Source organism: Hyposmocoma kahamanoa, unplaced genomic scaffold (genome assembly GCF_003589595.1).
Source record: "Hyposmocoma kahamanoa isolate Upper Pololo Valley unplaced genomic scaffold, ASM358959v1 116, whole genome shotgun sequence".
Taxonomy (NCBI): Eukaryota; Metazoa; Arthropoda; class Insecta; order Lepidoptera; family Cosmopterigidae; genus Hyposmocoma; species Hyposmocoma kahamanoa.
In genome coordinates, this window is record NW_020653391.1 from 1,510,318 (window position 1) to 1,537,487 (window position 27,170).

The 27,170-nt window shown below is 36.1% G+C and overlaps 1 protein-coding gene across 1 annotated transcript; it reads left to right on the forward strand.

The window, feature by feature from the left end:
- On the forward strand, positions 1 to 25,652 carry LOC113239769. The gene is made up of 7 exons (XM_026476880.1): positions 1 to 998; positions 1,105 to 1,252; positions 13,663 to 13,824; positions 15,231 to 15,324; positions 18,775 to 18,933; positions 23,144 to 23,214; positions 25,344 to 25,652. Exons 1-7 carry the CDS (start codon positions 32 to 34, stop codon positions 25,525 to 25,527), a joined length of 1,785 nt encoding a protein of 594 aa, XP_026332665.1. The 5' UTR covers positions 1 to 31; the 3' UTR covers positions 25,528 to 25,652.
- The last annotated feature ends 1,518 nt before the right edge of the window (positions 25,653 to 27,170 follow it).

The following is a 27,170-nucleotide window of genomic DNA, read 5'->3' on the forward strand; positions in this document are numbered from 1 at the left end:
AAACGCCGATCACAAATTTAACATCACTACGATGAAAACGTTGTTTCTATTACTTTTTATTTATACGTTACACATAACTACGCTAACCGCAGACAATGAGCCGCTACAAAAGTCGCTCATCTTGAGATCGTTCCCTAAGAAAGTAGTCTCATATATATCCAAAAAGCCCAAGTTGCTACATCGGCGGTTTAACAAAAAGACGTACTCGTCGAAACTTCTGAAGCAGAAAGATGGTGGTAACCTCAGAGGCTACACAGTCTTCCCGCCGCATGACAAGAGAAAGTTGATCGACATACCGAACAGTCCGTACTTCCCTATAGATGCAAACGATGAGCCGAAAGCTCGTGTGAAGAAAGTGTTACCGGATTATAATGGCGCCTTGCAGCGGAAGAAACGCGCGGCGGATCCGGATCCACAGCCTCCGCCCGCTGCGTCTGCAGTATCATCGGTTGCTGTAATTCCTGCAGCTCCAACATTTTTATCAGGTCCGCACGTTTCTGCATCTGCATCAGCATCAGCATCAGCATCAGGATCTAAAGCACCCCTGTCGGCTGCAATAGCCCCAGCAGCACCTGCAGCCCTTGCAGCCGCGCCCCCGCCCGTTCCGGCAGCTTTGGTTGCAACGACAAGAAAGCAAAATGAAAAGCCAGTAGAAAAAGACAAACTAGATGCCCCTGTGGCCGACCCTGCAGCTACTTCAGCTCCTGCTGCCACTACCATAAAACCCGTAGCTAAGCCAATACAAAAACTCAAAAAAGGACACTCAGGCGGCAAAGCAACAAACAAAACAGGACGAACCGGCAAAAAGGCCAAAAAACGAAGCAACAAAAAGAACAGCAAAAAAAGCCGAAGTAGAAAGAACAAGAAATCCAGGAAAGCGAAGGCGAGGAGTTTGAAAAATAAGGAAAAGGATAACAAAAGGAATTCGGACAAAAAAAAGAAGTTGTCACGGACTAAATCGAACGCGTCGTCACGGCGGTATAACAACAGGCGAACAGGTTAGTAGAATGATTATGCTGGACTGAGATTGATTTGTTTTTTGTTTTTTAATTAATAAAGGTATTAAATAACATGTGTTTTTCATTTACCCCGGGTCGCGGGCAGTGAGCTCGCGGCGGCTGATCGCATCCGGCGACGGCATGATTGAGACCTACCCATACACGGTCTCCATTCAGAAGGACGGCGAGCATTGGTGTTCGGGTGCTATTCTCAATCAACGGCTTATAATTACCACGGCTAACTGCCTATGGAAGTGAGTCTCAATTAGTTTTTTTTTTGTATTACTTTTGAGCGTGTACACGATCAAATTAGTCAAGTTGACGGCAACTTAAGAATGAACGAAAAAGATGTACTATTTATTTATAATAATAATTATTTATTCTCAGACAACATGATATATTTGTTAGTAAAAGGAGGTCTTAAACTAGTGTTAGTGTGAACTTGAAAAAATAAAAACATAAAAATAATTCGGTATAAAAGTGGAAGAACAGCGTACCCAGCAAATACCGGGGCTATGAATTGCTACCGATAATTATTTTTTTGATTGAACCGATTTATACATAACAATCGATCTTTATATACAGGAGGTTACGGCGTACAGGCATATAAAGCAATTACATACGTGTAAATGTATTAAGAATAAAAAAAAAATAATTAAAAAAAGACATCCCAACTCTACCAACACTATCATACAGTATTATAATATTTTAAGCTGCATTAAATTGCGATAAAATACAAGTTCGAAAGTGTAATAATAAAGAAAGAAGGAAATGTAATTAATCTTTACTTGAAACACCTTTACTACAACGCATAGAATTATAACCAGTTGAGTCATAGTGTTGAAATGTTTGCACAAATCTTTAAAATATACAATAGTGGCGCATGAATGCCGTTCTATACACAAAGTAATCAGACAAATCCGATAAAACTTAATTTGGAGTTGAACAAAATGAAATTTGTTTCATAAATTGCACCCATTATGAATTGCAATCAGAACCTCGCCGCAGCAAAAATAAAATTAAAATGATGTCTCCATTTGCATAGGAAATATTAATTCAAATCATTAAGTATTGTTCATTTTATTACTTTTGTTTGCTTATTACAATAGAGACAACGGTATTTAATACAAAAAGATTCTATAACACGGTTCAAAATGATTTTATAACATGGTTTAATAAAACGAGTTATTGAACCGTTTCATGTACAGTAAGTTGTCTTCTTTAGAACGTAAAAAATAAGTTGTTGCCTTAATCTCCACGATTATGATTAATTATTATAGATAATTCAACAAGCGTACTGCGTGTTACTACGCTACATGTTACCGCAGCCAACTGTACTGATAAGTATGTTTGACCAAAAGTCATTAATATTACTTTTTAACCGACTTCAAAAAAAGGAGTTTTTCATTTCGACTTTATTTTTTTGTATGTATGCATGCGATAACTCATTTTCGCCATTTGTGAACCGATTTTGATGATTATTTTTTGTTGGAACGAGGGTAGCTTAGTATTGGTATCATTTAAATTTGGAAAGTACTCCACTTCTAAGGGTGGCAAACTAGAGGATGAATCCGGTTTCGAGCACTTGGCAAATTTGACAAACCTGGCAAATTGATGTAATTTAAACTATTGCGGTTGGGGGTTTTTTTTTTCCAAAAAAAATAAATATTTCATTGGTATTCAATTAACCCCATTGCTATAATGAACTTAATGATTTAACACTTACTATTATTCTTAAGGATTAATTTAGATACCACTCAAGCAGCACACCCATATCTAAATACATACACACATCAAAAAAAGTTTGCGATCAATAGCATAAGCTCCTATAATTCTTTAAATTTAACTTTATCAAGAAAAAATCTATGTTGTATGCTTTCTTTAAATAGGAATACCCTGTTTGAAATTAAAATATAAAACTATTTTTTATTATTTATTTTAAAAAATTGAGCCATTAATCATAATGTAATAGTGATAGAAATTTCATAGAAAGAAAAAGACTGTTTAATTAAACTTAAACAACAATTTATTATTAAAAGGTGTGAATTCAATATAAAATAACTCCTCCCCTGGCTCGAATACATGCGAAGATCCTCCTGGGCATGCTGAGGATCAAGTTATCCAGCATTTCCTGGGGTAACCTATCCCATTCTTCAATAGCGGCTTCCCTGAGCTCTGGAACTGTCTGGGGACGTGGCTCACGGTTCCATACTGCTCGTTTAAGAGCATCCCACGCGTGCTCTATTGGGTTTAAGTCGGGCGAGCCGGCAGGCCAGTCTAATCGTGTGATATCGTATTCTTGAAGAGCAGCATTGACTCGTTGAGCTCGATGTGCGGGCGCATTATCATCGACCAGTACAAATTGGTGCCCATGGTTTACTCGGAATGGTCTGACGATATCATCAATAGCAACTGCTTTGTACATGTCTGCTGTCATGAAGCCCCGATACGGGATCAAAGGCGTTCTAGCTCCAATCATAATGCCACCCCAAAAGGACACCGATTTTCCGCCTTGCTGAACTGTTCCAGTGGCAGTTCTTTATCTTTCACGGTCGCCTGGTCTTTTCCAGACACGGACACGTCGGTTATCTGGATGAGTGCTGATTCGGGATTCGTCAACGAAGAGACAGTTTTGCCAAATGTTTTCGTCCTCACCTTCTTCATTTTGCCGAAGTCTAGCCCACTGCAATCTTCGTCGTTGACGTTGCCGGGAATTGAGCGGAGCTCGCCAAGACCTCCGTGCTCGTAATCCAGCCTGGTGCAAGCAATTGCGAACGGTCTGCGTGCTAACTTCAAGCCCAGAGGCGGCCCTGACTTCTGCTTTTATTTTAGTGGCGTTGATTGTTGGATCACGGGCTGCCAGCAATCTAATATAGCGCTTTTGGGCAGCTGTCAAAACAGTTGGGCGACCGCTGCGGGGTCGGTCAGCTAAATTCCCCATTCCGTGATACCTCTGCAACGTAGCCACGACACAGGATTGGGATATAGCAAGTCTGCGTGCTATTACTCACGTGGTGTATCCTTCTTCCCTCAAAGTTACTATTCTAGCTCGTAAAACCTCTGATAATCCTCTTGGCATTTTTTCAATCACAACTTTCCGCGAAAAATATCTTGAATCGCTTATAATTGACTAAATCAGATTTCTGAATGAGCGTAAGCTAGGACTGAAAGCCTTTTTATATGAAAAAACAATTGAACGGGGTCATTGTTTCATGTTCTAATTTATTTTTAAATAAAGAATCTAAAAAGAAGAAAAAATCATAATATAATCTACAGTAACAAAAAAGATTTCAGTTTTTCGAAGTGATCGCAAACTTTTTTTGATGTGTGTATATACTATAAGATATGTAATAGAATTTAATTCGAATGAATATTTTAAGACTTCAAATTCCGACGTGACGTGCGACTTTAAATACATTGTGAAAAGTGGTGTAAAACTTACCATAAAAGTAACGCGTTCGCTAAATTTTAAATATTTATGTATAAAATATAAACTTAATAAAAATACAGTTATCGATTTTCGATTTTAAATATTTATAGAAAGCTTAAATATACAAAATAACTGACAAAACAAACCATTTCCAAGAAGTTCTAGGCTTCTTCAAGCTAATTTCAACTTAGATTTACTTTTTAAAAAGAAAAGAAATTTTTCTCGGCTACTTCATAGTCATTCTTTGAAAATAAAAATGGCGATAAGAATTTTATATAGAATTTTATATTTAGAAGAGAAAAGACAGTTGGAGCATTTTGTCTAAAGGTTTATCTATAGAAAAACTTTAGAATACGAAAAGATCATTTTTACTTACTTTTACTTTTATGATTGTCTACAAAACGCGATGTTTCTAAGCGATTTTTCCTTTTGACAGTATTACAAAACCTTTATAAAAGTTATAGGAATAGTAAGCGTATTATGCAATAAAAAAACTTTTCAAAACACTAAGTCAAAAAAAAAAAAAACAATTTAAAAATCCAATTTGTCGCATCGATATGGAATGTGTTATATATGACTAGAAAGGTGGAAAATGTTCCTTATATTTAAATGATAGGGAATTTATTATATAAATATAAGGAACATTTTAATGACATACCTAACTTATGTTGGAAGAAATAAAATTTTCATTACAAAATTGAGGTTATTTCTTAACGCCAACCATATTTCACATAATGATTTCACTGTATTGTATTGATAGACGGCACAATACACATACACAACATTGAAGTACAGTAGTTTACGCGTTCATTTCACAACACGGAATCACTTCACAATGTTTATTTATTTGTCAACAAACAAAGCCATGACCGGCTCGCCCGCGAATTACGACTATTATAAAATTCCTCAAATTGTGGGGAATTTCAACTAGATTGGGGATTTTGTGGGGATTGGCGCTATGTGAGGAAAATGTGGGGATTCTAACATTTTATCATTTTGTTTAATCTGTCAATTGCTGGTGCATCGCTAGTTTGATCGTTACTGTTAGAAACACTGTGATGGACTATATCGACGTGTTTTTCAACATCGCATATCCCTCGTATTAATAACAAGCAGCTTAAATAGAATTATTATTATAGCACTTGGTTCGGAATTGTAAAATTACCAGTCGGTGCGTGTTGAGTTCGCGATTCTTTCTCCCGCTTAGGACGGTCCCCGGTATGAAGCAAAACGAAATCAGCTATTGATAAACACAGCCGAGCAGTTGGTACTTCCACACCACAACTTACCACTCGTCAACTTTGAATATTAAATATAAGTAGGTCGAAACTCAATGATTATTTCTAACATTAACATAGTGTCACCAAATGCACAACAAATAATCAATTTACTTAATTTTGTAAAGCAAAGCAAAATTATTTTTTATTCAAAGACTGTTTACAGATTAATGTTGAAACTAATTAAAATAAATAAACGATTTAAGGTCATCTAATTTTATAATTAGTTTTACATTTTACATTCTGTTTACATTCACAGCAAACGTAATAGATTATTACATTTTGAGTTTCTTAATTCTTTATTATATTTTTAAGCGATGTATTTGTAATAAATAATGAAAACTCGAGATGTGAAGAATTTGTGGAGAATATGAACTTTGGTCTTCCCCAATTTGGGGATTTTAACCGTGATTATTGGGGATTTTGAACAATTGTCATTGGCAACGCTGATTGTATCGAATGATGTGACTTAATATCCAAAGTTCACCATGTCCACCAGATCTTTTAATATTCTTTATCCATTTTGCATGAACTCTTACAACGTCCAATAGAGTAAAAACCCTAATTGTAGTATTTTTTTAAATAAAGTCTACTGAAGACGCACTATAACGTGTTTGACATAAGTACAAACACTACAGAATATCTATAAAGTAACTGTATCTAGAATAAACTTAAGAACACTAGTTTTTAGAGTATTAATAGAGTTTACTGGGTGTGTATAGTACAATTTTACTAAAAATAATCAGTTGTTCTACAGATGAACTTAAAATAAGGACTACAAGAGTAAATCTTAAGAGATTACACTTAATTAAGTTGTTTGGTAACAAGAAGGTTTTAAAATTTTGACTTGAGTGAAATAAGTCTATAAGGAAAATTTCTTTTTTCTAAAACCGTTTATAGAGAACTATTATCTAAATGTCTACCATATTAAGACTGTTTATAGATATAACAGTTTTAAGGCGTATAAAGTGTGCTCCTTGGGCAACCATCATTGCAGTTTAATTACAAAACGCATATTTTTGCGTTAAAAACTAATTAGGTCAAGAACAAAACCATGATCTATAAAATAACAAAAACACATTCGACTATCTAAGGCTGCTACCAGATGAATTGTTTACGCAAAGTCACTATATAGGTACAACGGCATGTAGTCCACTGCTTACCAGCACGCCTAGTTCGGGAGCTCTGTGTATTTGTTGATATCGAAATAGAAGCACAGATGTCACTTTAGCTAGTCACTATTCAAAACATTTTTGATTCTAAATCAATGCCTTATTGTCTCAAACTCGTATCTTAGAAGGAGTGATTATTCAACAGATGCCAAAACTTTCTATTTCTTTTTATATTTCTGCAAATATCAACGGTGTGATTTTGATGCATTACTTTAATAATAGGGAAAAGCCAGTGTGTGAATATGAAGGAAATGTGATGTGAAATCAGCCTGCAAAATTTGTATATACAATCCATTTTTTGCATTTTAGTAATTTTGAGTTTTAAGATACGAGTTTGAGAAAGTAAGGCGACGAAATGCTTACTTTACTATCGAAATCCTCCATTTTAATTGGTCAACAAACTCTCGTCCGTAACACCCGCATATACTACTCTGTGGTGGAATTTGCGGTCAAAAATGTAAACAAAAGTGCCATTGCAAAAAAATCGTATTTGGTTTTATCATTACGTTGATTAAACCAAGTAATTGGATCCTGCAGTCAAGCTTTATATACAGTTTTGTAGGACTATGTTTAAGTTAAGAAAATGTACGCTTTTAGAATTCTAAAACATAATAAATCCTTCTAGGGCGCATTTGTTCAACACGAATTCCATTCGGCGCGGCCACCGCGTTGCCGCCGCGCGGCGACCGCGTGCGCCTAACTGTCATGGCAAAATACGCTCTATTTATTTAGCTTTTACGTTTTAATTTAAACGAGCGTCCTGGGCACGCGGGTGAACCTGGCTTGAATTTTTCGTTTCAGATACAAAAAAATCATTATTAATAAATATATATTCATTACGAATGTCAATTGCTGCTCTTGTTTCTCGGGCTATCGTCCGAATTGACTGCAGCAAACACTTGCTGTTGAAGTCGACTGCATGCAGTTGAACACGACAGCCTATCTGTTAGCAGCCTAATAAGTTTACTAAGCCGTTAAACTCTTTCTTAAAAGATAATATCTAAGCTATAGTTAAGTATACTACAAAAATAACAGATTTAAAATAACAAATCGCTTAAACTTCAAATTCGCAGTCCGCCTTATATGCCCTTCTATGAATATTTAATAATTTTTAATGCCCGGCCTTTTAAGAATAGGGCCTACGAGCCAAAGCCTCTGTTCAGCTCTTGTCAAGTTTAGGGATCTTCAGGTCAGGCTCATCAGGCTGGGGGCCGTCTAGCCACGACTGAGACTTAGGCACTTTCATCATGCTATTGTTATGACACCAGGTATTGCCTATACTTAATGTAAAAGATAAGATACTAGTCTAGTCTATTTTTTTAAACTTTGTTCTTGTTCTACTCGTTCTTGTTTATTTGTCTACTGTCCTATGAGAGTAATAAAGAATATTTTTTGTTTTGTCTTGCATTCTATTTCCGACTACTCCTTCCTACCTTTTCCTTATAATTTCGGTAAGTGCACACTCGAGTTCATTCCAACTTGGTATAGGTACTAAAAATGTACCGAGTTGAAAAGTTTTTCGAAGAACAAACCAAATTACCTGCTATCAAACAAGTGCTGTGAGTACCATAGCAACGAAATTAGCTCTGGTGCGCTACTGGAATACACAGACCAGGAAAACTTTTCAATAGTTCTTTTTCCCAGTTGGCACTACCAGAGTCGAACCCGGGATCAAGCACCATATTCTTAAAGCGAGCCGGTTTCAGATGGGATTCAGCTGAGTTAATCTCCTAAGGCAGAGTAAACTTCAATGAGAAAACCGCTAAACGTTTATTGTACATTAAGGGTCAAGAAAGAGCAAACGCGCACAGCGGTCGGAGGAGCTAACACGGTGCCTCTTTGAACTAGTCGCTACAAATCTCGTGCTCGCGGCTGTTCGCAGTGCCGCACTATACATTTGAATCAATGTGAACTCTTTTCTTTAGAAGATACAATTCAAAATGCTAAGTGAATAGCAGTAGAACTAATCCAGGGAAGTACTGCCACCTTACTCACTTCTGCCGTCAAGCAGTAATGTCAGCATTACTGTGTTCCGGTTTTGAAGAGTAAGTAGGGTGCTGGTGAAATTACAGGCACATGAGACTTGTCTACTTAAATTTCAGATCTTTGTGATGTAAAGCTAAGTGGCACTGCAACTGTTACGGACAGGCGTGTACTTTACCATCAGGCGCAAGACTTGTTCAACCCGTCACTTGATATTATAAAAAAAAGTACTTTGCACCCAAAATGCTCCTCCGACCGCAGCTCTTTCAGTGTGACTTGACCCTAAAATGTACTGAACAAAATTACATACATTCTTCAAGCCCAAGCAAGTATGTCCTCAGTTTTATATGAAAGACTTATTTTTCTAGACAGTCTATGGTCATGTAGATATCATAATAATGAAATTATTTTCATTTTAATAATAGTCTGGATCTGAATCACTACAAATTATGCTAGGGATGCACATTACGATGCGATTTTTATGAAGATCGATTCAATTCCAAACGATCAAGCGATTTTTTGAATCGATTCATTTGAATACGATTTTCAAGCGAATCGATTCATAATTACGGTCATCGAGTATACATATAACTAGAAATAGAGACCAAATAAGGGCCATACGTTCCTGGTATCTCATCAGTGATACATCACTTATAAATATCAACACTCGTTTGCACTGAAATATAGACAGCGCCAACAACTGACCTGTGTGTACGTCTCAGTACATTCCAAAACTATTCTGTGTTTATTGTAATAAAGATAATATCTCTAACAATGGGGGCTATTCCATTCGGTGGTGTGAAAAAACAGCAAAACATCTAATTACAAAACCACTACAAAACAAATGGAATCACATTTCGTCGTTAATTAAATATTAAATATGGAATTTTTCAATATTAGTCCATTATTGCAAAGCTCAAGGTAAACTGATCGATTTGAAGTGAAACAATTGACGACACCCGTCAATTGTTTCGAATTTGGGCTGGCCAATCGGAGCGCAGTTCTCACCGTAATGATTTGGCAGAATAGTTTTCAAACAAATTAAATGACATTTCGTCACAATTTCTGGTTATGTACTCGATGTAATTTCGCCATCGTTTTCGTTCAGTATATTGAACATTTGACTGATATCAACTATGAAATATGGAAAATCTTAGACTATGGATTACTTTATATATTTTTTTTTCATCCTTTAGGGGAGAAATACGAGAAAAATATTTATCGTTAGGCGTCAGCTTTCCTGGCGTTGTTTTTTGTTTGTGATCGTTTTTAGTGAAACTCACACGAGATTAGCAACGTTAGATAAGTCCTCTGATTAAGCTTTCTAACAGATTGACTGCATGTTTGCAGTTAAAGGGCGTTATGAGTCAACCGTGACCATGGGACCTGTAAAGGGCCCGAAACGTCGGTTTGTTTGAAAAAACAAATATACGCGATTTAAATCCGGAACAATAGTTTCATTCCTTTTGTATATGTTGTTACGTAATATTAATAATAGTTAACATGCTAACTAATAGAAATAAGTATTCATGTTTTGAAAATATATTGACTAACCATCATGCTATAAGCACCGTTTTGGATAGCTAAGATACAAGTAAGCAATTTTACTTAGTTTAGGTATCACCTAGATTAACTTGCGCTACGAACCTTAATTACATTTATGTAAACATACAATAATATCACTGTTTGCGATAGTCTGGCGCATATATGTAAAAAAAGGCTATTTAATAAGATTCACGTATTCAAGTTAAATTTTTGTACAGAATATAAATTTATCTTTATATTTAACTGTTGCTTATTAATCTATGATTTTGAAGTGCTGTCTCTTTAACGCATACCAGTGAGACAGCTTGTGTATGGAATCTAGTACATAGATATCGTTGGTCTTGACGATTTATTATTAGCTTCCAAATAGTGACTTTATTGCCTTTCTTGAAGTAGGTACACTGTTTTGTAACTGGGTTATTTTTTAATTTTAATGATGTTATTTTATAAAAAAAAGAATATATCATAATCGTCGAGTATATAACCAGAAATAGAGACGAAATTTCATTTAATTTGTTTGAAAAGTGTTCTGCCAAATCATTACGGTGACTACTGCGCTCCGATTGGCCAGCCCGAATTCGAAACAAATTAAGGGTATCGTCAATTGTTTTACTTCAAATCGACGAGTTTATTGAGCTTTGCTATATTGGACGAAAATTGAAAAATTACATGTTTAATATTTAATTACCGATGAAATATGCTTCAGTTTGTTTTGTAATTAGATGTTTTCCTGTTTTTCCCACGCCACAATAAGTACAGAATGTTTTTGGAATATATGGAGACGTACACATAGGTCAGTTGTTGGCTCTGTACTTATTTCTGCTTTCTAATGTGTGACTTCAGTGCAAACGAGAGTTAATATTTAAAAGTGATATAAGGCCCATTTGCCTGATGAGGTGACAGGGATGGATTATCTTATTTCGTCTCTATTTCTGGTTATATACTCGATGATCAAAATGAATGATTGAAGTCCACATATTTGAAGCTTTTACCTTTTATCCGCCATTAAAAGCAGAAAAACGTAATAATCGTTATCGAAACAAATTGAAATTACCTTTCTCAAAATTAAAATTGTATTCATTCGCTCCTCACCCAATGCTAATTAAAATATAAACCATGTCCCAAATAGTATAAAATGTATCAACGATTCCAAGGCTTTCGAAAAGTAACTTAAATGTTTTGTAATTAATAAGAGTTATTATAACTTATCATATCTTTATATTTATAATTAATTTGATATTAAATAATTTAGTACCAAATAATAATAATGGATAATTATAATTTTTACGCAAATATTCATTAATAAGTACTATACAATTATTTTTAATGGAAACAAATAATGTGTAAAATATATTGATGAATTATTTTTTTATATTGGCAGTGTATTGCGTAATAAATAAATAGTCTATTTTTTTAGATATATACATAGTTAATGTAATATTATTATGCAATGAGGCTAGTAAAGCGTGACTCAATTAACAAACATCCTTACAGGGCAACACATGTACGTACTATAATTTTCAAAATGTTGTTAACACCTTATTATCATGTGACTACGCAATAAATTATTATGAACAGCAAAAGTGCGTGGAAGAAACAGGCCCAGTTTAATTCTTGAAGCTGTGTGCCACGTGGTAGATGCCTGCTGATTTTCAACCTGGCCTAGTTGACTCTTTTGTCATTCTCAACAGAGGCCAATAAAATTTAATTTAAAAACAAAGTAGTGATCTTTATTAAACGATATGATGATAGACCCCTTTACACAGAAACTATCTTGCGTGATCGTGCATACAGGATTGCGCGCTGCAAAGCCTGCACGCGCAACCGCGCGCAATTGACTGTGTGAAGATTTTTAAGCTAACGTTCCTTCGCGCGCGATTGCTCGTGTTCGTTTTTATTACAACGGAAGAACGTCTGTGTAAAAGGCAACCTTGTGTAAAAATGAGAAACAGTTCTTGCACTATTCGTTTATTCGTATTTTCAAACCAAAAATCTACAACAGAACTGTACATCTTACCAATATTACACGATTTTTAATAACTACCCCTACCTTACGGGCGGGTGTACACGTTGAGAAATTCAACGTGTCTGCTACAGAAAAGATGATAATGGTCTTGTACACGACAAAAACTTTGTCGGATCTAGCCACGAAAACATGTCGTGTCTGTTGCAGACGAGAAAATGATGAGTGTGTACACGATACGAATACTTTCGGACAGACGTGTGTAGGGTAAAATGTGTCAGTGCATTGCATTATTAGTCTTCCAGGTAGCTGTCGTTTTACTACCGACTGTGGAAAGAAATATGTTGTTGTATATGTTGACTAGTAAGCAACATCCGTCCACGCGCATAAACTTTCGTTTACTCGCAATGCACCCATATACAATAGCGGCACGCGCGTCGTGTCGGGGTTAGACAAGACTTTTTTTTTGTCCGGCGCAGAGGCAGTATACACAGTTCGTGTGTAGAAACGACACGAATTCTTGCATAGGCCCGGCGACTTTTCTTAACGAGTACTACCTCACTATTCAAAAATAAAGCGACAAATCAAATCCTATACTCAACACTGATTAGACTAAACATTTGTATAGAAAATGTAACTATTATTCAAATAAATATACGTGATTTAAATCCGGAATAATACCTATGTGTAACAATCGCGAAAACCTAAGAACTCGATATAAATATTTGTACTTTAAAAACACAGTTAAATTTACTTATAGTAATAAGGATAATAGGTATATAATTATCTAGAATGTGCAGTTAATGAACAATAAAAACCAGGCTGTATAATTAAGTTCCTAAACATTGACCTACCAATGTCAATGTTCCTAAACGTTACTATTTAACATCACGTGGCTACTTAACTCCTGTACTCATGATTTCTTCAAATCCACAAGTGTACTCATTATCTTTAACATTATAATTATTGTAAATACATTGTACGATTAAAATTATAAAATGCCAACACTCGGAACGCGCTATTGCGCGCGCGACTGATGAGCGTACGCGCGGTTTTTTCTTTTCCTTCCAACATCTCTACACGCATGCTCAATCGCGCACGATTGGCTGTATCACGCGCGATAAAGGCTTTATGTAAAGCCCGCTATTGCCGACTAGGTTGAATTTTGGGTCAGGTGTGGCGCAAAATATAACTTTTCCGTCTTTATTTGTTCAGAAGTCTTTGAAGCAAGGCAATTATAGCTTTATTCCTTAGAGTAAAATGTATAAGAGTTTAAATGATTCTCCTGCACCAGGTCGAGTAGAATGAGTCGCATGCGCGTGCGAGTATGTTCAAGACACACAGACAGAGGCGGGCAGGTAGTAAGGATACAGGAAGTAATGAAGCATCCTGAATGGAGCGTCAGGAAGAACCCAGACTGTGATATTGCGCTGTTCCTCGTTGATAAGAATATCAGGTAACCATTACTGTTACTACATAGAATCCTCCGACTTTGGTCATAAAGCGTGAAACAATCAGAGAGCGGGTGTGCGTCGGGCGCGGGTCGGGCGGCTCTAATTCCGAGTATTTAAGCGTGTCCATATAAATGCACGAAATTAGAGATGGGTCATGGATAAATATCATTGGGATAAATACTCAGTATAAATATCTGTTTTCAAATTCAAATTCAAATTTCTTTATTGCGTATCATGTTGTACAAATGTAGTTGTTAAAAATAATGTTGTGATGAACCAAAACATGAACCCTGCAAGGGCACTGCAATCTTAAAATTATTTTAATTTATTAACAAGCAAATAATTTTATAACATTGATCCTTATAGAATTGAAATAAAATTTAAATTACAAAATAATTAAATACAATAACATTTGGCAAATTTCACAAATTAAATAAGTTATAAAATTAGAATTAAATTAGGTATACGAAAAATGATTAAATTTTGACAAATAATAAACTTTAAATAAAATTTGGAAAAAAAACGATCACAATCGTCAACACAGATAAAATAATAATCTACATTAATTATTTAAATATTCCTGAAGCGAATAGAAACATTTTTTAATGAGGTACTACTCTTTTAACGTTTTTTTAAATTTGATTACATTTCCTTCTTCCTTAATATTTTTTGTTTTTACTCGATATTTGTACAAAAACGTGGATAAACACTTTTAATCGTGGTTTATGACCAAACATGACTTTATTTAGTACGCTGTAGACCCCAAGACCATAAAGTTGGGTGGGTTACAGTTAATTTGATAAGTTTCTGTCAATCGAATTTTTTATACCACTCGACTCGAAAAACTTAGGTAGGACAGTATTGTTACATAAAAGAATGGCAAAAACGTAATTATTTAATAAAAAAAACTAATTCTAATGAATTTTATTATAAAAAACACAAAAAATAATTATCCATGTTTTAGGATAAATATCCGTTTTACTCAGTAAAAACGGATATTTATCCTTAGACCGATATTTATCGGGTAAAAACCCATCTCTACACGGAATTACATCCACCGTGCTCCCGACCCGACACGCGCCCGCAGTCAATATATTTCATGCTCAGATCTTTGCGATTTAAAGCTCTGGGTGGCATTGCAACTGTTATGGACAGGCGTGTAGCTTACCATCAGGCGCACGACTTGTTCGTCCCGTCACTTGATATTATAAAAAAAAATCTCAGAGGTAAGAACGACAGCCGAGCTGCTTTTTGGGCTAGCAGTCTGTTTCTGGATGGTTTGCAAATTAATGCCACGACGCTAGTATTCGCAATGAATGTCTAAGATGATTTTCGATCATCCAGATTATTTCGCTACAAACTGGTGTGAACCCCGCAAATGTAGATTCTTAATAAGGACTGTTTTCAGATTTTCAGATGCATGTCACGGGCTAGATTTGCCGAACCGTGTCATGATGCCGCCCTTCTACGACGCTTGGATCACCAGCTGGGGAGCTGACAGGGTAACGCATTTAAAAAAAATGGGCTATACTTAGTACTCTTATACTTTTTTTATTTATTAGTTACAAATATAAATATTAGACAACATCGCATACGTTGCTCTGATTCCAAAGTAAATAACTAAAGCACTTGTGTTATGGAAATCGGAAACAACGACGGTAGATACCGCAAACACCCAAACCCGATGCAATATTTATTTATTTATTTATTTGTTTATTTGCAAACAAAAATATAGAAAAGTTAGACCGGACAAAAGTGATAAACATAATTTTTCTTATAATTATTAATACAAAGATCGAACACTCAGAAAAGATTCCTTCGATCCGGCCGGATTCGAAACGACGTCTTCTAGCTTACCGTGCCAGACGCTATACCAACTAAGCCACGGAACGAACCAGCGGACCTTACGAATTTTTCTATGTGCTTGCGTCGTGTCTTTGTATTTGGTTTTTTCAACGACTTTTTAGTCGTAGCGCCATCTATGAGAAATCTATGAAAGATTTATCACCCAGTTAGTACCTTTACAGTTACCAGTCCTGGCGAGAGATGTCGCTATTCTCTGTATTTTAAATTTTTATTAAATTGATATTCAATTGTTTTTTATGAAATTACTCCACTAGTTTGTTATAATTATTAATACAAAGATCGAACACTCAGAAAAATTCCTTCGATCCGGCCGGATTCATTATACCAACTAAGCTTTGCTTTGCATAAGCAAAGTATAGCGCCCTAACACGGTAAGCTTGAAGACGTCGGTTCGAATCCGGCCGGATCGAAGGAATTTTTTCTGAGTGTTAGATCTTTGTATTAATAATTATAATTTTACTTTCCACTCTTAAACCTAAACAGATTGTTATGAGTGTTGTAACTTGTCTAACAATAATATCTAGCATAACATTTTTTTCAAGTAAACGTAATACCGCGTCGCGTCCGATCGGCTAAACTATGAACCTTCTTCGACGTGCAAGTTTCATCACGACATTTTTCTTCACCTTTCGGCTCATGGTAAATTTCAAATTAAATTTCGTGAGTCGTTTTCGATCCTGGATTCGAACCCACGACCTCTGCTTAAGAGGCGGCATAACCATTGGGCCACCACTTTTTTTTTTTATTTGACGGGGGGGGAAATCTTTATGGATACCCCTGAGCCCAGGGAGACTCAGGGGTTATGTGGGGACTCTCCCTCCAGGCTGGAGGGCCTACCCCACTAAAACCCCCCCGGGTTTCCCTCTCGCCGGTTGAGTCGGCACCGTGGGATCAGTGAACATTCACCACGACGCCGCCCGGCCTAGTTTACGCCAGGGTTCCCGCGCCAACGGAGGGGCGAGTCGGTTGTCCTCCGACCCGCCCCCCAGACGAGTGAGGCCGTGCAATGCAGGCTCCGGAGTCCCTGTCCAGAGCCCGCTGGTCTCACTAGGGAATCAGGCGAGCAGCGAACTGCCTTCGCCTTCTCCCCGTACGTCTGCGCCGGAGCGGGTGCGCATCCGCCGCGTCCTCGCGCACCCGCTCCGCGGCCTCCTTTTGCGACATAACCTCTGCGCAAAAGGAGGCCACCGCCTCCCAGGACTCCTCGCTATCGAGCATGGCGGCAACCACACTCGGTAGCGAGAGGTCCTGCCCTACAGTCCCCGTCAGAGTGCGGCGCTGCTCATCCCACCGGCTACACACCTCTAGGGTGTGCTGCGCAGTGTCATCCGCAGCGCCGCACTCGTGGCACGACGGGGACGGTTCCCTCCTCGCCACCTTGTGCAGGTAGTGACCGAAGCAGCCGTGTCCGGTCAGCACCTGCACAAGGTGGTACGACAGTGGCCCGTGGGACCGGTTTACACACTCACCATTAGGCCACCACTGCTTTTTTTATAAATAATACAATTGAAGTATTGGGAACAACAAGGGCGCTCGGCAACCAAAGTCCATTTTGATGTTATTGCATCAAAACATGTAAAACACTATGTAGTATCTCGTGCTTAGAAATATGGAAAAAATAAATAGTCTAGGATCTCGTGACAAAAACTCATTTTGATCTCCCTTCTAGATGGCGTAAGTTTCATTCTTTTATAAGTTGGCACTCCGGCCATGTGGCATCGATTATAAATGTGCGTTTGAATTTCGGACTCAAAAACTTATTCCAATGTAAAAAAAGTCTGAAACGAGCGACTTCATCCTCAACATGAAGCATCTAGGAGGCCAGTGAGACCTGCTGAAGATGATAATGTCGATTCATTTTAATACAGTGGATTTAATGAATAATTAAAAATACGTTTAAATTTTTTCAATGTAACTTTTAAATAAGACTGATTCACATTTTATTTCCTCGAAAACCAATAATAAAACAAACGCCTTACTCTTATGTTTTAAACTGATATCGAAAGTACGTTCCCTAATGAGTAATCGACATCAATAACTTTTTAGAAATAAAACTAGAAATATCCAAAATTTTAACATTTAACGCTCCCATACATTTAATATTACATTCGTAGAAGCTTTAATTATCCTAGTGTAAGAGGTAACAATAAGTTAACAGATGACAAAACTGATGCAAATAATGTAATAAAACTATCTTTTAATTGAATATAAATATAATGGCATAGTCAATTATTTGGTCAAGTGTGAGTGGTCCATAGAAATGAGTAAAATGGTATGCAAGAAGACGTCGGTTCGAATCCGACCGGATCGAAGGAATTTTTTCTGAGTGTTTTTTCCGAGTGTTCGATCTTTGTATTAATAATTATAACAAACTAATGGAGTAATTTCACAAAAAATAATTGAATATCAATTCAATAAAAATTAAATTAATATAGTGAATAGCGACATCTCTCGCCAGGACTGATAGCTGTAAAGGTACTAACTGGGTAATAAATCTGTCATAGATTTCTCATAGATGGCGCTACGACTAAAAAGTCGTTGAAAGACCAAGTACAAAGACACGATGCAAGCACATAGAAAAATTCGTGAGGTCCGTTGGTTCGTTCCGTGACTTAGTTGGTATAGCGTCTGGCACGGTATGCAAGAAGACGTCGGTTCGAATCCGACCGGATCGAAGGAATTTTTTCTGAGTGTTCGATCTTTGTATTAATAATTATAACAGACTAGTGGAGTAATTTCACAAAAAATAATTGAATATCAATTCAATAAAAATTTAATGAATAAAATTGATCAAACTTTTAGAATATTTTTTTTAAACTAAAGCCTCTCTAAGAAAGCTACATTAAAAGTATGGGAGCGTTTAATGTTAAAATTCTGGATATTTCTAGTTTTATTTTTTTAATTTACTGATGTCGATTTATTAATTGGGTACCGTACTTTCCATATCAGTTTAAAGCTTTTCAATGTCTCTTATATTTATGGAATAATGGACTGGGCACACTTAACGATTACACCCTGTATACGTTTGTACGCATTTAAATGTTTTCTATAATTTATGTGATTCATTTTTCAATTTTATATTTCAGCGTGATGGCATATTCGAGCGGCGCCCTATGTCAATGCAAGTCTATCATGCCCGTTTGATAGACCGCGAAAAATGCAACAACGCTACAATGCGTTTCGGTGTCGCCGTCACTGAAAACTTCATCTGCTTTAGTCAAGTTGGGCAGAGGGGACCGTGTACTGTGAGTACAATAATTGTGACGTTTTTTATTAAAAAAAAAACCGACATCAAAAAGAAAAAGAAGAGAAGTTTGTGGAATTAGAATAATAATAAGACCGCGCGTGTGCGGGTCATAGCCCCGCATTAGGGACCCAAACTCACAAGAGAAATAAATGTAGACTATACAAATATTTCTCCCGGCACGGGAATCGAAACCGGGACCTCTGCGTGACAGTGCAGTATGATAACCGTTCAGCCACCGAGGCAGTTTGTGGCAGTTTGAACAGGCTCTGGTGTATGTAAGTAGTATCTGGTGGCTATAGTTTGTAGTCTATATTTTATAATATTTATATATCGTTATCGTTATCGTTATCGAAAAAAACAGTTACGGTGACAAAAAGTAATATCTATAAATTCTCGATTCGAGCCGCATTGCGACGTCAACTAAATAATGCTATACATAAAATTTCCAATTTATAGACAGGACACTTTTTGTTTTTTTTTTATTATCTATCAACTTACGTTAATAGCGTAAAAAACTTTATAATAAAAGTATAGAAGAAGTGGTGTGGTGACGGCAGAAACTTGAGATGACCTACAGTGAGATAGCAGTGCGTGAAATCGGGCTGTGGAAGACGAAATAATTTTTATTTTAATTTTATGTGTAATTCTATTTAATTCTTGTTATCTACGGAACTCAAACCCAAACTAAAATAATCTTGTTTGATGACAATAAATAACGGGACGAAGTCAGACATCTGGCTGTAAGGGACACGCCTGTCCCTTACAGTTGCAGTGCCACTCAGAGCTTGAAAACTACCCAAAAACTTTAAAGGTTTTATATAGCTTCTGCGTGCATGACAAAAACTCAAAGTAGTGACACGTCTAGCTCTTGCAGGAGGACATGATCTATATATTTGAAATAAATATTGCAAATGATAAATGTGTACAAATGCTTATTTTCAAAGAGAAACCCCTGGAGTTTCTTGCTCATTCTCCTCAAGGGAATCTGCCTTACGAATGAACAATAGAGGGTAATCAATATGACAATTTCAATATGTAATTTACTTACCTATATGAAATAATGTAGTTACACTATAGCGCCTTGTGAAAGCACCTTGCCTATTTCTGCTTCTGGTGAAATTACAAGCACATGGAACTTGTTAAAACAACCGCAAACAACTCAAAAGTTCACGGAATTGTACTTGCCATTATTTTATTGAAACCGGATTTTATTACTTCCCATGTTTTTTTATTGAAACCGGATTCATCCCCTAGTTTGTCACCCTTAGAGGTAGAATATTTCATCATCAAACTTAAATGAAACCAATACTGAGGTACCCTTTCCAACAAAAATTGAATCATTGAAATCGGCTCACAAATGGAGTAATGGCTTTCAATACACTCAAAAGAAAACGCTTCTAAATATTGTATGAAATTTAGTGGTCGCCAGAGATGGGCAAGCACCTAATTTTAACCCGGCGCTTTATTAACTCCGAGTACTAATCGGATTAAAACCCATTAACGCCCTATATCAAAGGCAAAAACTATTTACAACTAAATATTACAAAATCGAGTTTTGTCCTAATGCACAGTGTGTTATTTTACTTTAGTTGTGGACATCCTCGTGTTATGTTCGATTTCAATAAGTTGAATCCTAATAAATTGTACTAAGAAACACCCGTTTAGACATTTACTTTTATAATGGAGATACAATTTTTTTTTTCGAAAGGTCACTGAATTTCAAGAAAAATGTTTTTGCCTCTATTTCCCGAAATATGTGAAACTTCTCTTTGAAAAAAAAAAAAATTGATTGCCGATTTAAACTTTATAAAATGTGAAAATCGTAAGTCCTTAAGCGCACAAAAAAGCGAGAAAAAAAATTGTTAATTTTAAAAATATATTTATATTAAATTACCCTACCAAATTAGCATTTTTAATGTATCTATCGAATAAAGAAAAAACAATCGTTAATCTCGGAAGACCTCGGAGGTACCGCGTTTCTAAGGTTTTTTAGATTTCTATCCAAATAGGGTTCTCACAAAATATATAAATTATACGGCATATCTCCCTCGCACCTTTAGATTATTTTACAGTTATCTCTTTCTATCTATCGGTGCACCCAATACAAAAGCGCATTCCATGTTAGCAAGGTACCAAGTTTTAGGTACGGACGACGGCACATCAGACTAGACATTTTTGTTCGAAAAAATTGTATTGTAATTATAAAATGTACTGAAAATGTAAAAAATGACATGAAAATAAGACAAACAATTGTGATTAAACAAAAGAAACAAGAACATACTGACATAATTGCGCCCGCGCATGAAATTAAAATAAACGACCTGTTGACACTTCAATCATACTTAAATACTAAAATGTTTAAAATACATTTAAACAAAATAAATAACTACATATATTAGAATAAGTATTTCTCTAGTATTCATAACAAGTAGTAGTCACAAAATAATACAAAATTATATTGGCAACGACTTTAGAAAAGGCCCTGGAATGCATTTTCTTATCAAATTTCATTACTTCAACAACTCTAATTTTAGAGTCCTTGCCTGCAAAGGCTCTTACTACACGCTAATTCAAAGAGACTAGATAATCGTTTGACCACGCCTGCCAAAAATGCTGCCTGAATTTTTCAATGGACCTCCAAAACTCGTGAGTTTGGGTGTAATTTATGGCTGTCTATGTGTGTGTCCATGGCACCCGCGACACAGGGTTTCCCTAGTGCGGGGCTATGTTGAGTGTGTGCGTTATTATTATTATTATTAAAACTTTAAGTGGTTATTAGGAACATTCAATAAAGATGGTTGTGGAAATGAAGTTAATGGACAACCTATTAGAAGATGTCCAGGCGTCAAAACACTGAAATCTGATGGATCATTTGTCAACGGACAAATAGGGCGCGAATTTAAAATCGCTTAAATTTCAATAGTCAATGTAACTAATTGTTCAAATGCAAATAACTTAGCACCTATTATCCACCCTGGTAAGGACTGTAAACAGGAATGTAATGAAATTGAATGCCCTTGGTGGAAGTGTACAGTAATTGTCCTTTGAAATGACACTCATCATGCCCGAAAAATGGCCTCTGTAATATATTGTGCCACTTTAGAATCGGAAGGTAGGGTCACTTCCGCTGTATACCAGTCCTCTCGAAGAAAATAAAATTAAGAATTGAGTAAAGTAAGATATGAATATATAATATTGCGCTTTGCAGACAGGATAAATGTTCAGTGACAACCCTAACACAAAATTTAAAAATTCAATATTTCTGAACTCTTCTGTTTGTCGCATCTGGTTTTTTTTGTGGTAGTACTTATTACTATAATTAAAAAGTCCGGGTTGAAAAAAAAATGCTAATATGTAGAAATTCTTCAGAAAAAAAAAACGAAAAAATAAAAAAAAATTAATTCTGGTCTAGGAAAGCTTGATATTTTTTATTTTTTGGATTTACTGGTGCTTTTAGTACTTTTCTATTAACATGAAATATTTAAAGAAAAATCATTAACAGGAAAGGAAATAATCTGATTTTATGGTTTTTATGGATTTTTCTCGATTTTCTAAGTTTCTCTAAACTATGATAGATACAGCGTGGAGAGTTTCATTACGAACTTTGTAATATTATCTTTCTAAAAGAACACATAAAACGAGGATGTCCGCAACTAAGGTAAAATAACACACTGTAAAATGGAACGATATTATTACAAAATTATTATTGTTTGCTTACGTATTTTGCCTTTCTATTGAATCGATTCGCTTGAAAATTGCATTCAAATTAATCGATACAAAAACTCGTTATCGTATACATTTAAATCGATTTTCATAAGTATCGTAATGTGCATCCCTAGTAGTAAGTGAGAGTTCACTGGATTGCAAGATGGGCATTGTGTGGAGTTGCTTCCTTTTCGTCTAAAAGAAAGATTTTTTACATCGAAATTTCTAATAAGTAAGGAATAATAACAAATTCCATATTATTTTATGTGTATGTTTTCACAATTTGGGCTAAACTTGGTTAAAACCTGGGCAGGTTGTTTAGGTTTTAACCCACTGCCCATCTCTGATGGTGGCGCTTCTTTAAGCATCTAATTTGAAAACGCCCTAAAGCTCTTGAGTGACACTGCAATGGTTATGTACAGGCGTGTTGCTTACTATCAGGCGCGTGACTTGTTCGTCCTTTCAATTGACGTAATTAAAAAAAATCTGTATATTTATTGCAGAGGGATACTGGGGCTCCTGCGGTGAGTGATGGCGTTCTTTGGGGCCTGGCTTCATGGGGCTTAAGGAAATTGTAAGTAAATCATATACAAAATCCCAAAAAGGGGTTTTCCCTTACATTATATTTTTATGTGAATTCATTTCAGTAGATAGATAATAATAATGCTTTCATCACACGTAACTATAGTAGGATTGCATGCAGACTCTCTGACTATAATGCCCCAAATAAAACTCTTGGGGCCTTTTTTCTTCTCATTACCAAACATGGCTGTATTGAAAAGAAAAAAGGACCGATAGTAATTTAATCTTAATACATTTAATTATGTTATTACAATTATAGCATGCGGTGTTTGCCTGTAGTTAACTGTTGCACTTAGCTTTAAGGCAATATTGTCTTTCCTAGTTGTAGTCTTAAGCTCAACTCACACTGGCGCAGCGTCGAAGCGTCGCGACGCGTCATGTTTTGCGTAGCATATTCATGTCTATTTTCCCATTATTAAGGTACAAATTTGTGTTATGCAAATATGGCATCGCACGTCGACGCGCGACGGCGCTTGATTAAGGTCGAACGGTTTCGCGCGTCGTTGTACGTTACACAATGAAATCCGGGTGCGCATTAACGTCGGCCGACGACTCTCGTCGCCAAGCGTTGTAGTTGAAAACCAGGACGCGACGCGACGCTTCGACTCTGCGCCAGTGTGAGTTGAGCCTTATTGTAAGCAGTTGTTGGTGAACGAATAAAATAATAATAATTGCAGAGAGTGGGTGGAAAAATTAACTGCATGATAAAAATATTCAGCACAAGGGTAGCTCGCTGCGCAGCTAGCAAATTAAGTTACTAGTAGCAGTAGACCTCCTTGTGAAAGAGTCCTGGGAAATACTGCCACATTAACTATTTCTCAAGAGTGTCACGACGCAGTGGCAGTGGCCCTAAGTTTGCGACTGCAACTGCTCTACCGTCCGCTGACTAAAATGCGCCTAAGTGACAAACGGTCAAATATTTAATTTCAAAAGATAGAGCACAAAATTCTCTTGTAAAAACAATTAAACTTGGTTAACGTGATCGACTTATTGGAACTTACCCTAACGGTGCATAGCTGAAATATCACTAAACAATTTAGTTAAACTTTGAACATCATGTGTTTTACAATAAAATGCGAATTGTAAATATATTCACTTATCCACTACCATCTGATTTTAACTCATCCAACTCATCATCCTGCTTAGTACTACCCGCTACTCCTCTCACTGTGGCCAAGGCCCCCTTAGCAGTAGATCGGTCTTGTGAGTCTGCTCGACCGGCAGTACACATTGCACGACGTGTACTTCCTTACCTCCTTCCAACCTACCGTTTGTCACCTTAGGTTTCCTGGTAACAGACTTCCCGTTCATATCTTGCATATATATAATTTCTCCGTCTATATATTTATGGTTAGGTCAGGCTGTACACCATTAGGTTGTAGGGCTACACTATTAGATAAATTCATAGGAACGACTCTTGAGGTCTCACCGTTAGGTTTAATAGGGTAGTTTATTTTTATCTTGACTACTCAAAGTATATTGACAGAGAAAAACACCTTGAATTGGAGAATAGCAAAATCAACCATTAAAATAATTGCTCCTTATAATAAAATTTAGGCGTTATTTATAAAAATGAATCTTCATGCGTGAACTAAGGGTGGTTCACGAGGTGGATGATTTTCATCAAAATTAAATGGAATTTTATATAGGAATAGGACCACTATGGAGGTACCCTCTTTCCAACAAAAAAAGAATCATCAAATTCGGTTCACAAATACCGGAGTTATCGCGTAACATACATACAAGAAAAAAACATACAGTCGAATTGAGAACCTCCTCCTTTTTTTAAAGTCGGTTAAAAAATAGAAGCACAAAATTGTCTTTTAAAAATAATTAAAATTAGGTAACTTCGAAAGTCGAACGACTTATCGGAACTTACCCTAACTAGCACAGCTGAAATATCATTAAACAAATTCAATATTCTAAAACTGTGTCAAGGTTTTTTATAATGTCTCAAAAAAGCATTTTGTCAATTACTCACGTTTTTGTTAGCGGACGGCAGTATGGAAAGACGTGTCGCTTAACACCAGGCGCACGACTTGTTCGTACTGTCACATGTTATCATAAAATAAAATTTGAAAAAATCTTCCATTCACGCTAAATCCCAATTTCTTTTTTCAGATGTGGTACCGAAAGATTCCCGGCAGTATTTTCCTATATCGCTTCTCACAGGAACATGGACTTCATATCGAACGCTACAACCTTCCTCATGTCCGAAGATAGGCCGTATCCATTCTTGGACCGATTATCCATTTCAGATATGCAGAATGTTGACATCGTAACCAAGGCGCCAGAAGTAGTTTAAAAACATTGCACAACACATGTAACAAAACCGTACCCTAGGTGTAATAGACCACATCTGCAAATTGACAAATTTTCAGTTGAGAGGCTTAACGACTCTACGAATGAAATTAGTTTAGGTTCCTTTTTAAAAACAGCTTAAAATCTGAACGAAGCAAAGCGCAATTGGACTTTATGAGTGGCGTATACGTTAAAAATTATTTTATCACGTGAAAATCACAAAAGTGATAATATATGACCTACATGAAATAAATTGTGTATATAAAAGTCTTATAACTCTACTATTTAAGCATTAAAGTCTTTTTTTATATATACCAAGACTTGCGCCTGGTGGTAAGCGACACGCCTATCCACAACAGTTGCCGTGCCACTTGTGTTTTGATCTTAGGGGCACTGGCACTGTGCCCGTCATCCAAGACAAGTCCAAATATTGGCGTTTTGTGTGTCATTTAAAACTTACCCTATAGCAGGAATTCATTTTCACTAACAAGTTATAATACGTATATAACTTAATTTTCAAGATAATCTCGCGTTGTGAACTGGTTTCGGGCGCGATTCCTGGTCATCTAGCTGAGTTGGCAATGGATAGCTCGCTCCTAGCCCCGCTCGTCTCGCGTCTCCTACTACCCCACGGACTACAATTCTTATTTTTTGCTATAAGCGTAACTCTCATTCAAATATAACGTTTGACTCAAATTGAATGGCTAGTAAGGAAAGCCAAGGCAATTTTCTAAGGTCGGCGCACTAAAGCACATAAGTCAAAATCCAACATCATTCATTTAAAATAATACATTTACCAGCTAAAGCACACAAGTAAAATTCATTTGTTACTTGTTAAATTTGTAACTTTATTCCAGAGGCGTCTTTTTCGAATTTGTCATTGTCTTCACATCTTCCAACAATTCAAATAACACAAAAAATGTATAATTGTATATTAAGAAATGAAGCATTGACTTACAATTATATGGACGTCGGGTCCGCGCTAAAAAGTGTCCGCACTTGTAAGGCGCTAAAATCGTATACAGAGCGCCAAACTCCGCTTTAGTCTTCATTCGTTCTACTGACAGCGCGATACTGCGATGACATTACAATTTAAATTTCGAATAGGTTGACTTGGACATTTTTTTCGTGGTTTTTGTATTAGACCCGTTGTCCATTTATTTGTAAGTCAATGAAATGAAGCACTTTTTTGACTTACGTGCTTTAGTCCGCCGACCCTAGAATTTTGAATTGCCGTAATTTATGGAAATGTATTAGGAAACTATGAAAATATTTTATTTTGATATTTATAAAAACGTTTATTATTATTATTATTAAGTATATAAATATATGTAACGTTCCATTACACAATGCTTACGCCACTCGCAAGAAGGCGTTAGTAATGTCTTATAAAGCGTTTTGTGGCAGTATGTTTTTTCTAAATTTCTATCGAACGAGTACCTAATATTACACTTAACTAGTAATAACATAGGCTAACAGGGCTTGAATATATTATAAGATAAAACAAGTTTGTATTGTGTAAATAAAAGTAAAGAAAAAAAAAACGAATAAACCAGGACGTGAATTCGCGAGTCCATTTATGTTCATTTTTATGTACACGAGGCCTTAAGAAGGTTGTAAGAATTATAAATAAAACAAATAAATACT